The sequence below is a fragment of the Gadus chalcogrammus genome, chromosome 9 (assembly GCF_026213295.1).
Source record: "Gadus chalcogrammus isolate NIFS_2021 chromosome 9, NIFS_Gcha_1.0, whole genome shotgun sequence".
Taxonomy (NCBI): domain Eukaryota; kingdom Metazoa; phylum Chordata; class Actinopteri; order Gadiformes; family Gadidae; genus Gadus; species Gadus chalcogrammus.
In genome coordinates, this window is record NC_079420.1 from 1789960 (window position 1) to 1804738 (window position 14779).

Here is a 14779-nt window from a genome sequence, read left to right on the forward strand (position 1 = left end):
TCTGGACTAGAAAACAAATGAGCAAAACACTATTGAACTACACAACAACACACATTTAACTATATAATGACACACTACTAAACTTCATAACACACAACTGAACAACCCAACAACACAATACTGAATTACACAACCACACACTACTGACCTACACTCCTGAATAAAATAAGTGTCCAACTAAGTAGGGAATCGTTCTCTCCAACCGGACTTTGTAACTGCATCTCTAAGACCACCCCCAAACACGACCAATCACACGCATGGGACAGGTACACCCAAACAAGGTGTTTGAGTGTGTGTGTGTGTGTGTGTGTGTGTGTGTGTGTGTGTGTGTGTGTGTGTGTGTGTGTGTGTGTGTGTGTGTGTGTGTGTGTGTGTGTGCGTGTGCAAGGGAGTGGGTTTATGATCTGATATTTGTGGAATTAGATGTGTGTGTGTTTGTTTGTGTGTTTCTGTTAAGATTCTGTGAATTTAAGTGGGAGAGGGGCTTGTTTGTCGAGTCTACACAAACTAGCAGCAGGAGCTGCAGTGTATACGTATATAAGGGCTCAGAGTGTAGCAGACCACAAACGCCCTGACACCAATCTGCTGCTGACCAGACCCCAGACACTGAAGATGAGAGTGGTGAACTTGGTATGTCCTGTATATCGCTGTGTTAACAAACTACAGCTATTGGAATATGTACATTTCGGTGGATAACAATTATTACTACTACTTATCTGACAAACAGGATAATCTTTTCTGCGTCTATGTGTACAATAATGTCCCCAACTGTAACTGTTTATTGTTTAATAACTAATGGTTGGTGTGGGAGGATATGGGTGGTCTTGGTGTGAGCTTTTGTCTGTCTGTATGTTTGTAATGTATGTTTTCTTTTTTGTGAATTCCTCTCGAAAACAAGATGATTCATCTCAAGGGGTTTTCTCTGAATAAAATTGAAATTGAAATCACATATGCAAATATTAATTTAATGTGTGTGCGTGTACATCTACAGGGTCCTGACCCATCTTTGGTGTATCGACCAGAAATTTTGGAAAAGCAGTACAAGGATAAAGAGGATTACAGAAACTTTGAGGTAATGCCTTAATAACTGTCTTCATTCAAACTGTGCACTAAATGATGGTTTAGCTGTTTTCTGTTCATGACTTATGTGACTTTTGTGTGTTTTAGAATGGAGGTCTTTTCGATCGAGTCTTCCACACATACAAGATAATGCACAGCATCCAGACTCTGGACTTTGTCAAACTAAAGGTGAACGGTCAAAACAAATGCATACATGCTCGCACACACACACACACACACACACTCACACGCACACACACACAAACACACACATACGCACACACACACACACAAACACACATACACACGCACTCACACAAACAAGCACACACACACACACACGCACACGCACTCACACGTGCACACGCACACACACACACACACACACACACACACACCAAGGGTCGCAGTCCACTCTCAATATTTTAGAAGGGCCAATTGAAGAAAAAGTACCAATACCAGGCTTGCCTTTGTGGAGGAACTTTAGGATGTTCTGGACTGACAGCAGTGATTGCATTGGCGTTAGCCTGCCTTCTGGGCCACGGCTCTGACTGTATCTCTATGATGACGTACCGCTGGGCGCCCACCTGACCCTCCTATAGCACTCCGAGTGGTCCCACTGCAGCCACTCCCAGATGGGGGTGATGGAGGCAGTCATGTCCCTGGACCAGCTGGTGGATGAGTCAGATCCCGACGCAGACTTCCCCAACTCCTTCCATGCCTTCCAAACAGCCGAGGGAATCCGGAGGGAACACCCGGATAATGGTACAATGGTCTCACGAGCAAGAGAGAGGGGGGGAGAGGAGAGGGAGAGAGAGAGAGAGAGAGAGAGCGAGAGAGAGAGAGCGAGAGAGAGAGAGAGCGAGAGAGCGAGAGAAAGACAGGGACAGAGACAGAGATTGAGTTTGTCAGGGGGACTTTTACCCAAAAATAATATTCGAAGTTTGTTTGTTTCGAATATTTATTAATAATATTTTTACCATTAAATGCCTTCAGTAAGACCTATATGGTATAAAACGCAAGATGTATATGTTTTGTCCACCAGAGGGCAGTATATCAGTCAACGTCACATTGCAGCTTGCCGGGATGTAGTGTAGACAGGTGGGCTCTCAAGTTGCTGGTTGCCCCGTGGTATGAGGGTTTGGTCCTACATATTCTACATATTACTTTATCCTTACCGGTTATTTCCCCCTGTATTTTTTCGAACCCAAAGTAGCGCCACACTTTTCTTCCGAAATTGGTCAGGAGTGTAAATTTCGATATCTTCCTCGGGCGTTGTTGTCGGTGTTGACGCGGCCATTTTTTTTGTTATAAAATACAAATTTGGCGCAAACCAGGACGCAACGCCCCCTACCGGAGCCCAGATGACAGATAATAGCCCTGCTAATGAGCTCGCGATTCACAACTTCACCAGGCGTGAAAAAGCCTCGGAATCTGAATTGAAAACAACGTTCAAGCAAAGACATTTACAAAAAATAATGCCCATAACAGGTTCGAATGTCAAGGGCTGCCTTAAATTCGTGCGAATATAGATTTTTTCTTTGATATTCGAATAATGAAGTTCGGAGTTAAAGCCCTAGTAAGAATCAGGGGGAACTCAATGAACACCTCGCTATCAGAACACCTCGCTGCACCCAGACCATAAGGTACAAGTTCAGTTCATCCATTGATTGTGTTGTTCTCTGTCATCCTTCAGGCTGGTTCCAGCTGGTGGGGCTCATCCACGACATCGGGAAAATCATGGCTCTTTGGGGAGAGCCCCAGGTACGAGTTTCACTGGCATTTGTAATATTATAAGTATGTTTGACTGGTCTCTATGGTGACTGGTCTCCATGGTGACTGTCTGTTGGTGACTAGTCTCCAGACTGACCGGTCTCCATGGCGACTAGTCTGCAGACTGACCGGGTTTTGACGTTGTAATTCAGTGGGCTGTGGTCGGAGACACCTTCCCTGTTGGCTGTCGGTTCCAGAACTCCATAGTGTTCAGGGAAAACAGTTTCCAGGACAACCCAAACACCTCTGACCCCGTGTACAGGTAGGGTGTCCCACATCTTGGGTAACATTATTTATTACAGCGTTACCGATATGCTAAAATACTTAGAGGCCTACCTCACTCACCATACACAGATATCAAAAACCTTTTTCAATTAACTTTCTAAATGTCTTCTCTAGTACTGAATGTGGAATCTACACAAACAACTGTGGGCTGGAAAAAGTCAACATGTCTTGGGGTCATGATGGTAGGAACCTGATAAGATGTGAAGGACAGGATGTACTGTAGATAAACACATAAGGACGCCTGAAACATCTGGCAGGACACGTACAAACCCCCTCCCCCGTATCAGATAACTTTATTGATTGTCCTCGTTGTAAATATGTTGCTTTACCTTGTCAATTAAATCCATTCACCTCTCATTCTATTTTTACTTTCTATTGTACTACACGTACATGTAGCATGTGAAACTCATTGTAACTTTAAATAAACCTTTTTAGTACTTTTGTGCTTCTAAACAAAACCCTGTTAGGAAGGTTGTTCTGCATTAGACAGATCTTCTTTCTCTTCTCTTACAGAGTATCTGTACAGAGTGATGAAGTATAATGAATGCTCTATCCCAGAGGAGGTAAGAGAATACGGGGTATCAGGAATCGCAATATCGGCGAGGAGTCATAAGTCCCTGATGATCGAGTGTAGAGTATCAAACTATAGAAGGTGAAGAAAGCAGAGAGAAGTTAAAGGGATTTGGAGTTCATGCTGTGCATCAGATCCCACCTTTTTTCTTCAGTAAAGGAACCACTTTAAAGTGGTTCTGCAGTAGGCCTATGACATATCTCAAAGAGAATGTGATGTGCAAAAAAATGAAACTTTAATGAGTATGTATGTAAAAATACCAGTGGGGATAAATAACCATTGTTATTTCGTTCTGAAGGGCTTGTATATGATCCGCTTCCACTCGTTCTACCCCTGGCACTCCAATGGCGACTACATGCATCTCTGCAATGAGAAGGATCTGCGCATGCTCCCCTGGGTTCAGGAGTTCAAGTACGTATATTTCTCACACACGTCACGCGCAAACACCCCCTCTCCACGCTTGCTTTTTCATCAATGAACTCTTGTCTTGTTTCCAGCAAATTCGACCTGTACACAAAGACCGCTGACCTGCCCGACGTCGAAGCCCTGAAACCGTACTACCAGTCCCTTATCGACAAGTACTGCCCTGGAATCCTTAAGTGGTGACCGGGAACACGGACCGACCCGGGCCAGACCTGGCCTCCACCCTCCGGGATCGATGAAATATATACATTTTTATATACACTCATATATACAGAATATACATATATATACTCATACATTGAGAGGAATTTGATGTACAGAGTATTTTTGCTTTATAATTTTATTTAACCTTTTTATATCCGATTCACTGAAGAGAAAGTGCACCACTGATATAGGTCCCTTTGTTTTCTCTAAACTCATAACTCATAGCTATGAATGGCATGCCTATTTCAAATATTGTCTCTTCAAATAAACAATGTTATTCTCATTTTATTCTGAATTCTACAAAAACATTTATTGTACATATGAATTATAGTAACAAGACATATTTTTGGCGAAAGTGCAGTGTAGTTCTAAAGTCTATATAATGTAAATACCTCAGACATGAGCCACATTAAGTAAAATATTTCAGATGAAGAAAACGTGTGGTCATACACCCATTACAGTCAATAAAACACAACCTGAAAACATGTGTGACAGCACCTAATTTACAAACTGCATTGATATCTGATTAAACGTGTGAAAACACTCGCATTGCATCTCTCTTGGTATCTGGGTACAGACAGCATCTTCAAACCATTTGATTAGGTAGCAGCTCTCGGGTTCTTGGTGGGACAAACGATATACTTTGAATGGAAGGGTTCCGGTGCACTGCTGCAAGGCGTTGCAGTTAAAGCAGCTGACCACCCAAAAAAATACAAATGACATTTAAGACCTCGTTGGCTATTCTGGGAGTCCACTGTCAAGGCCATGACGAAGGGAATAATCGACTTTATTTGCGCTTCCTCATGCCAGAAGCATCCGTTTTTCTTGGGACATCTGCACGCTCGTCTTCTTCCTCTTCCTCCTCCTCTGCCTGCTCTTCATCCCCAGGGTCATTCTTATCTTCATCTTCACTTTCCTCTGGTTTTACTTTGCAAACCTCCTCCTCGTCCTCCTCCTCCTCCTGCTCTTCGTCCCCAGGGTCATTCTTATCTTCATCTTCACTTTCCTCTGGTTTGACTTTGTAAACCTCCCCCTCCCCCTCCTCCTCCTCACTCTTCCCGCCCTCTTCTGAGGGCGTCTCTGCCCCCGGGGTGGCGTCCTGGCCCGTCCCGTTGGACCCCCCCTGCCGGGCTGCCCCTGGGCGGGCCGGCCTGGGGGGGGGGGTCCGTGTGAGGCAGAGGCACAGCACCGCACTGCCCGCCATCAGGCTCCAGATGAGCGCCGGCGCCGACTGGCCCTTCACCTGCGAGCGCAGCCATTGGACGGCGCGCGGGACCGTGGCGTTGGACGGGCGGCGGGGAGACGACTTGTCCTGCAGCCGCCAGGTGGGATTAGATTGTGAATGAATGAGTGAATGAGTGAGTGAATGCCCATTACCAGCCGAACATTTGCAGAGGGACAAAATTACAAAGTTTTGGAACACAAATAACAAATGTGTCAACTGAATAAAGTGCATAAAGTGGGTCTTGATATACGAGCTCGGTAATGGAAGCCTCGTTGACAGTCGGTATCTGTAGATCAGGCCGGCCTTCAGCCCGTTGAAAGCCACTCCCAGAAGTAGAAGAGATTATACGACCAATCAGCGCTAGTGGGAGGGGTTTTTAGTTCATGGGGTACCAGGTGCGCCCCAGTCTGCAGAATGGGGCAGCACCCATGAGGACGAGCTTCAACGGCCAATTATAGGCCAAACAATGTTTCACAAGGATGGACAAGCCTTTGTCCTTTTTTTTTTTTTTTTTGTCGCTGGTTTACTTTCAGCCAGAGTGAGTAACAGCGAAGAGAGCAAGAATTTAACTTGGTTATTTTAATGTGATTCGCTAGATTGGCCCGATGTCTTTGAACAACGTCAGGCCATATGTGGAAATACATATTTCCGCCAATCCCGGATTGATGCAAAAAGCCAACTTGAATATCTAGATTGTATCAGTTGGCTAGGATAATGTGCAATGTTATGTGTTCTTAGAGAGGGTCGTTCTCCAATTGAAAGCATCTTTATATCATGGCATATCTTCCCAGAATCCCTCCGTGGTCCATACCTTGAGCCCATGCTGGTAGAGCATGTTCTCCAGGAACGGGTCTCCGAGGTAAACAGTGGGGTAGAACTCCTCCACGTACACCCTCCTCCACCAACGCTCTGGGTACGACCTGCACGCGCACGCACACACGCACACACACACACAATCAGAACCCTGCTCTAAAGCCTTGCATCACAACCCTTCACTATAACCCTGTATCACAAGAACAACAGAACCGTGCAACAGAAGGTTATCAGTAATTAAAATGTCATGAAAACCTGTTTTATTCACATTTTTCATAAAAAATGTAATGGTTCCAACAAAAGAAAAAATAATTTCACTCCACAGTGGAGTGAAAGGGTGCAGGAGGAAGGGGAGACGCACCCGCCCTCCTTGGGCTCGGTGAACCAGTACTTGTAGAGGTGCGCCCGTACGAAGGCGGGCGGCTGCGCGTGGAAGGGATAGCGGGACGCGTCGGCCTGGAGCAGCTCCACCACTGCAGAGGGGACACAGAGCGGTCTGAGAGCCGGGCGTCAGCCGCACGCCGCCTCCACCAGGGGGCGCACTCCGACCCCACCCGGCTCGCCCACAGCCATCGCAGAATGTACCGCTATGCACACACGCGTCATCTAACGGGAATTATTATTGGGCGAGGCTATTTGCATGCCCTGGGACAATCATCAGTACATGGTGTTTGTACCCTGGTGCCATTAACAGTACATGCACACAGAAATGTGTTCCATTAATGAATCGCAAAGGTTTTCTTTAGCCCAGCGGTGTGGCCACGGCTATTCCTACCAGGGGCACGAATAGACACTCCCGATTATTCTTTCTTTATGCATGCTCTAGCTTAATGACCTGTCGTATGGAACCGTCCATTACGACACGGAGGTGTAATAGACCTCTGAAGAATAAGTGCAGGCTCCATCTAGTTTCCACTGGGTTAAAGCAGCATTAATAATCGTTTACTACTTTAACGGCCTCGGAGGCGGGGCTTATCCTAGACTATGGAACGCCCTCCCTGACCACCTGAGGGCTCCACAGACTACAGCTCTTTTTAAACGGAACCTCAAAACCCATCTCTTTAAAAGAGCATTTAGCTAAACTTTCTTTGAGGTTCCCCTTTTAATAGTTTTTTTTTTTTTTTTTTTTCTCTGAAGCACTGAGATTCTTGAATATAAAGTGCATTATAAATAAAATGTATTATTATTATTATTATTATTATTATCCTCCAGAGGTCACGGTTCTACCGATCTGATCCACAGTCCTGACGGGCGTCCAACACTGTGGGGGGGCAGAGTCTGGGGCATACACACACATACCATCGCTGTGGCCCTGCAGGAGTCGGTACACCAGGCTGGTGAACCAGGGGGCCTGGGTGTGGGGGCCCAGCGCAGCGAACCACATCTGCCAGTCCAGCCGCGGCTGGTGGGGGGTCACCAGGGGGGGGGGCGTGCTGGCATTCCCGGGCTTGTACATGAAGTCGATCTCCTGAAATGAGAGGGACTACATTGAGTTATAGTTGTGAAAAGGGTTGCTGTGGCAACCGTATCCAGCATACACCATATCACCTCACCCCCCCCCCCCCAAAGAGACTGGATTATCATCAACATCAGGGGGGTGTCCTTCAATCATGAGATTTCCTAAGAGAACACTGGATGGCGCTGTTCCCAACACTGGCTCACTGTAGGTAACGGGTTCATTGGCAGCACACAGATGGGCCCCAACTAAAGAGAGGCTGACGAGAATGGAGGTTTTCCAGTTGCGTTTCTCGTCATGTGACTTGTTTGACCATGCATTTTCCGTATAATTATGAAACACATGATTTTGTCTCCAGGTTAACAAAAACCTCTTCAGTTATTCAGCATATTTAATAATCTGTAATAATAACTGAATTAAGAACTGCCTGGCTGATGAGACTACATCCAGTCGAGGACCAAGTGCCCCCGTGGTGGTACGAACGGACCCCACAAGAGCCCCCAGAACCCCCCCTCCACCTCACCGTCCAGGTGACCCGGTCCCCCCCCACCTCACCGTCCAGGTGACCCGGTCCCCCCCCACCTCACCGTCCAGGTGACCCGGTCCTGGCTCCCCTCGATGACGACCTCGGGCCGGCCCCCCACCCCGGTCATCCTCCTGAAGAGGCCGTACGAGTTGACCAGCTGCAGGCGGTCCACGGCCCGGTGGGCCTGCCGCACCCCAGGCCACAGCCGGCCCGCCGAGTCCTGCTCCAGGTAGGTGAAGGGCACCTGGGGGGGGGTCAGAGTCACACCGGGCCATCCACTCAGTAGTTTGGCCTGTTTATTAAAGCTTTATTAACTTTAGGAAGAGTGCCATGGTGAGCTTATCGTTTCAAAAACTATGTTTTTGTATTCTGAAGAGCACCTTCGCACTAACTGATTCACTTAACCAGAACTACGCCGTAGCCTTCCTGCCCGTCTACCTCACTAGTATCTGGTAGTGTTGTTGTTTTTTTCATGTTTTTCTTTTTAAAAAGGTGACTAATTATACCACCAGGTGTGAGTGTGATTAGCGTTTTGAAAATCTGCCTCTTCTGACATCACAAGTGGTTATTACTTGATGTATGACGGGTAGATGAACAACGTTTGCTACGGTCCACTGGGTAATCTGGTAGACTGACCTACACATCGAGGTGGACACGCCCACTCGTGATCGGCAGATTTTCCAAACGACTTGTGATGGCTAATCACACTCACACCTGGTGGTATGGTATTTCACCTTTAAGGGGTTTCAGTGCCGAGCTTCAGTTCAGAGCGGGTGTTAAGGCGGGGCCTACCAGACTGATGGAGAACATGGCAACCGCCGCAGCACCAAACACCATCCACTGGAGAGTGGACAAGAACCTCTTGAAGAAACCCTCCACACAGGCACACCTGCAACACACACACACACACACACACACACACACACACACACACACACACACACACACACACACACACACACACACACACACACACACACACACACACACACACACACACACACACACCTAAAGATACAGAGCAATGATCTGCCCTCATATATGGCCTGGGAGCAGTTTAGAATTTAAAAATTAAAAACACATTTTGCATCTTTCATAAGTTCCTTAAGCGTGTTAAAGCGATACCGTCATGGTCAGCTATTTTTAAAGTATAGGAGATTACTGATTCATAGGGCTGTTGGGAAATGGAAATCTGTTACTTCAACTCTGTTTCCGGTCACACTTATTAATGATTTATTTTACCTTGATTTCACAACAGGTGTATGAAGCAGTTCTCCCTTAAAATGAAAATAGCCATGTGTGACAAGTGGTCTAGGTCCTACCTGAACATAGAAGAGACAATCTCCCAGAAGAGTGAGAGAAGTCCCACCCAGATACAGGGGATGGTGACAGTCTTCAGCAACTGGTTGAACTGGTGGAACGTAAACGCTGTAGAGATACATTACAGTCAATCAATACGTCTAGCGTTTCTAATGCCAGCACTCTGACTGCTACCAAGCGTGTTCTCTTGAGATTAACGAGTTAGGGTTAGTTTAGGATTCTCCAAAAATAAAAAGTATAAACTCGACAATAAACTCCAATGGTGATCGAACAAATCAAAGTAGAATTATAGACTTAGTATGGTCTTCAAATCCAAAATACATACCCAGACAAACTGTAGCCCTCAACAGAAGAATGCAACTTAATTAACACATAAAAGGTTTTGAACGTGTGCGTGTCAATATACCGTGCAGAGAAAGCCCCCCTGAGAACTGTACCTGTCCTGGAAGTGACACTTTTCTTAGCCCAGTCCAGCTGCAGGTCAAAGCAAACGACGGCTCCGAATATCAGGCCGGACCAGACGGCTATCTCCAGCAGGTAGCAGAGCCAGGACCACCGCTTAGACTCAGGCTGGGAACCTGAACGGAGAAGAGACCCCAACCAGAAAACAACCGCTTGTGATCCACTTGCCTCACAAGTCACACTTTCAATGTTAATCTTAAGCCTGATTCTTGATCCAAACACCTGTGATTCTCAATTGGGTGAACAAGTCAAGGTGCCACGTTTGTTAAATATAAAACATATCGAATGCTGCTGATAAATACAGTGAGGACCAGAAATGAGAGTGTTCTTAAGGGTTCAATCTGAATCACTGCGGACCCGAGGAAAAGTTATGTGCAACCCTGACACTGACTGTTTGAAGAGGGAACTGCAGTTCTGTATGGACTGCAGAAATTAGTTAGCACAGTAAATGTGTTGCATACATGGAGTGATATCACTTGAAAAGAGACCTATGTTTGGTGTGGATGGAGGGTTACTAAGGCTGTACTGATGGGTCGTTGCGGTTCATAAGACTTAAAAGGTTAGGAAACCACCCTCAAACTGCCAGGAGAATAGACCTACGGTAGATCATAATACAAGACATCAAGAATATAGGTGGGGATATAATGAGTGAGGCCAGTGTGTCTCACTCCACCACCCAGTACCGTTGGTGGTCTGTGGCTTGCGGAGCCAGAAGTTGACATGCTGGTCATCCAGTAGAGAGAGACACAACGCCAGGGTCAGCAGGTTGAAGAAGTTGTAATTTCCGGACAGGATGATCAGGACTTGCAATAGCAACTACCGGTGTACACACACACACACACACACACACACACACACACACACACACACACACACACACACACACACACACACACACACACACACACACACACACACACACACACACACACACACACACACACACACACACACACACACACACACACACACACAGTACTTTGTTAAAATAGAGGAACATAATAAAAACGTCTACACAGGATGCTGCGTCATCCTGTGTAACTTTCAGAGTACGCCATGCAGATCAACGTTCTCTCCGCCCTTCTGGCCAAGCAGTGAGAAGACTCCCCTGTTTACATTGTAACTTCTTGTTGATTCGTAACCACTTGGAAACCAGCTGGGAAAGTTCAACTTAAACATCAGTACGTTCTTAACAGTGAGCACATGACTTAGGTATTGATGCTGCAATTGATGGTGCAGTTTGAAACCAACAAATGGTTACAATGGAATTTTTAAGGACTTAAAAATACAAATAACTAATGCATGGCTGAGACCATCTTTTCAGAACAACTGATGGTAGACACAGACTGTAAATCTCACAGGAACAAAGACGTGGGAGAAAGGGCCCCAAACCTGCAGGTAGAAGGCGCCGAGGCGAAGCCTGCGCAACGGGCTGAAGAAGAGGAAGGGCACGGGTATCTCGATGACGAAGGTTCCCACCACACTGAGCTTCTGCCACCATACGGGCAACTGGTGGGCGAACCAGGCCAGGGAGGTAGGGAGGCACTGGGTCTCGTAGTGGTACGTCAGAGCTGCACGCACACGCACACACACACACACACACACACACACACACACACACACACTTCAATAACAAGTGGAATGCTGAAATATTACCTTCTCATAATACTCAGGACCAATAACAACATTGAACATCAAATAAACCCTCCTAGCATACTCCCGCATGACCTTCTGAAAGGTAATCCCCCCCCCTAGCTCGTCCATAAGCTTAGACTACCTGCTTTGTTAGACTCGTTGTGACACTTTTTAATGGTGTCACAAACTGACATTAAAAAAGGCTTGTGGTCACAGCATTCTTATCTCTGCATGTTCAGCACCGAACAACGAAGATGGTTCTCCCTGGGAATGTGACGTCTGTGGAAGCTGGTCTGGTCGTGAGTGTTGATAAATAAATTGTACCTCATCGTAGTTCTGCTGACAAAGCAATGTTCTGTGGCTATTGTGCACCTTGTGTCTGTCTGAGTGGGGAAACTGTGGAAATGCTCCGACTCCTTTGGACAAAAGTATCAAAGCTGAATGAATACAACTGGATAAATCTCTGAAAACTGTCCTTCCCCATACAACCGTGGGCCATGATGGTGGACACACACACACACACACACACACACACACACACACACACACACACACACACACACACACACACACACACACACACACACACACACACACACACACACACACACACACACACACACACCTGTGAGGCCCCACCAGGTAGGGCAGCGTGAGGTGAGCTTGACCACGCCCGACGCAAACATGAGCCTGAAGAGGAGCCAGCGCAGCAGCCAGAAGGTCACGCGGTCGTGCTGTCGCGCCACCCTGGGGCCCCCCCGGACCAGGCACAGCGGGGCCACCAGGACGCACAGGAACCCCGTCTCCAGCAGCAGGTTGTCCCTGGGGAGTGAACAATGAGCGGCGCATGAAGAACAGCTACGGGGGAGAGGGCTGCGTTCCAATAGTCGGTCGACTCTTCTACATCGTCGGGAAGCGCAGACTCACCACTGGAAGTAGAGGAACACCTGGCCCACCTGGAACAAGCACAAACTAAATAAAAAAACACGGAGTGGGAAGTATGATAATAAGATACGTTTTCAGACAAGGGATATGGAGAGCAACATTGACTTTTAAAAATCACCTGGTAAAGGGACAAATAAAGCAGCCAGAGAACGAAAAACACGAGGCTGTCTCGGAGTGGCTCCAGCAGGGTGGCGGCGAGGCTGAGGGCCGCCCCGACCAGGCACAGCAGCTCCACGGAGGTGTGAGTGCTCAGGCCGAGTTTAGGCGACAGCCAAAGCAACGTCGGCGACGACTGGAACTGCGCCCACAGGGACCTGTCGCTGCTGTAACGCAGCTGCTTCCGCGCAGGCAGCAAGCCCTCATTACCGTAAAGACCTATTAAAAATAGCACACGAATAATAGACTGGGTGATTCAAGACAGCTTTATTCAACTTTTTAATTATTCCCGGTGTTCATCATTCGTTATTCATCATTATCATACGTCATTCCTTGAGCTTTAACTTTCAAATACTTTTGTTTTGCTTTAATCAAATGCAAGAACACGTCACCCGCGAGTGTGTATAACGTACAGGGTTACGCAGCAGGAGGCTTTTGTTGGCTCTGACCACACAGAACCGTCTGGAGAAAGTTCCAGACAGACAAGTCTGGGCATCTCTGATAACGGGGGGCGCGTATAGGCGTCGCGCAGAACTCACACGCTAGCAAGCTAACACACCGCTTTAGCTGAAACGTGCAAGATACAAGTCCCTTACCTGGTATTTGCATGTAAAGCGAGACAAAGGCAGACATGTATATCAACGCCATGCTCCAGAGGAACAGGCGGCGTGGCAGTGCAATGTAACCCATCGTGAGTGTCCTCCTGCCTTGACACCTAGCTGCAGAGACTGCACCTCTAGGACAAATCGCACAACCCGCGGCTGGAAGTGGTGGCTGTGGCTGGAGGAATTCATGTACATGGAGCCACGTGACCAGAAGACACGTAGAAACTGGCAGCAGCAGGCAGCAGGGAAACTCGGGATTCCACGGATTATGCTCATGGTCCAAGTTTTTTTTTTGTTATGGTTATAGTAGACTCTCCCCAAAAATAAATCAAATAAATCATATTTTATAACGGCCTTGTTTATTTTGGTGCAACTACACGTCTTTCCCCCACAGAAGCATAGCCCAGGGGCAAAATGTGTGTTTATTAACGTGGGTCTGCAAAGTTACACACCTACATCAGGGGCAATTCTAGGTTCTGACTTTTGGGGGGGCTCAACCCCAGGAAGCCACAGGGGTATATGAAGTATATAAAGTCCTGTCCAAGATTTTTTTATTCCACAACCTTTATTTTATTAGTTACTATGCTTTTGTATGTCTAAGCCAAAAGCTGGCAGTGTCAACTAAATAATGCAGTTCTTAATCACTAAAGTGATGAAAGGAAAAAAGACTATTTGGATGAAGGAATAATCAATGGATGTGAACTGGATTAACAAATTTGAGGTATATTAAATTTCCTAGGTGTAAGTTTCACTCAAAAATGACCATATTTCCCCCTTTTTTTTAATTTACAGTTACTGAAACACATTGGTACAACAAGTTTAATAATATGAGAAACATACCACTATTTCGGGAGAAATAAACTACGTTGTCTCACTTTCAGGGACCCATACATTTTTATAAAACTTCTGATGCAAAAAAATCTTGTTCTGATGCAAAAAAAGGGTGCTAATTTTTAGTTAAAACAAAACCGCTGGCATTATTTTATCAGCTGTGGGCGTTTTCATTGCCATAACAACGTGAGCTAATCAACAAGTACAACATGTTCTAGACCAGTTGTAGCTCTCAATTATTCTCTGTCATTCCCACCCTAGGAGACAGATATTTTTTCGCGCCCTCCCTCAATTGAAATAGCCTACTATTGAGAAGCTGCGAGATAGTAGGCTATAACATTTGCAACAACAAAAAACAATTTCCAAGTTCAGTTTATTAACTCAATTTGTAACATTTAAACAAGACTGCTAAGTGTGTGTGAATCTCAAAACAGAGAAACAAGAGCATATGATTCACTGGGGTTTGCATTTAATGAAAAATATTTTCAAA

General features: G+C 46.3%; 2 protein-coding genes across 2 annotated transcripts; one reads left to right on the top strand and one right to left on the bottom strand.

Moving 5' to 3' along the window:
- Positions 1-514: 514 nt before the first annotated feature.
- Positions 515-4869, top strand: miox (myo-inositol oxygenase). Its single transcript, XM_056598747.1, has 10 exons — positions 515-630; positions 992-1072; positions 1168-1248; positions 1662-1824; positions 2756-2823; positions 2985-3094; positions 3232-3299; positions 3631-3680; positions 3987-4099; positions 4186-4869. The coding sequence occupies exons 1-10, from the start codon at positions 613-615 to the stop codon at positions 4292-4294; spliced, it is 861 nt and encodes a 286-aa protein (XP_056454722.1). The 5' UTR covers positions 515-612; the 3' UTR covers positions 4295-4869.
- On the bottom strand, positions 4527-13736 carry lmf2a (lipase maturation factor 2a). The gene is made up of 14 exons (XM_056598746.1): positions 13450-13736; positions 12816-13072; positions 12680-12708; positions 12378-12574; positions 11510-11688; positions 10801-10933; positions 10093-10233; positions 9658-9763; positions 9128-9224; positions 8397-8579; positions 7653-7821; positions 6715-6826; positions 6352-6460; positions 4527-5627 (listed from the first exon to the last, which is right to left on the bottom strand). The coding sequence occupies exons 1-14, from the start codon at positions 13541-13543 to the stop codon at positions 5103-5105; spliced, it is 2331 nt and encodes a 776-aa protein (XP_056454721.1). The 5' UTR covers positions 13544-13736; the 3' UTR covers positions 4527-5102.
- Positions 13737-14779: the final 1043 nt, after the last annotated feature.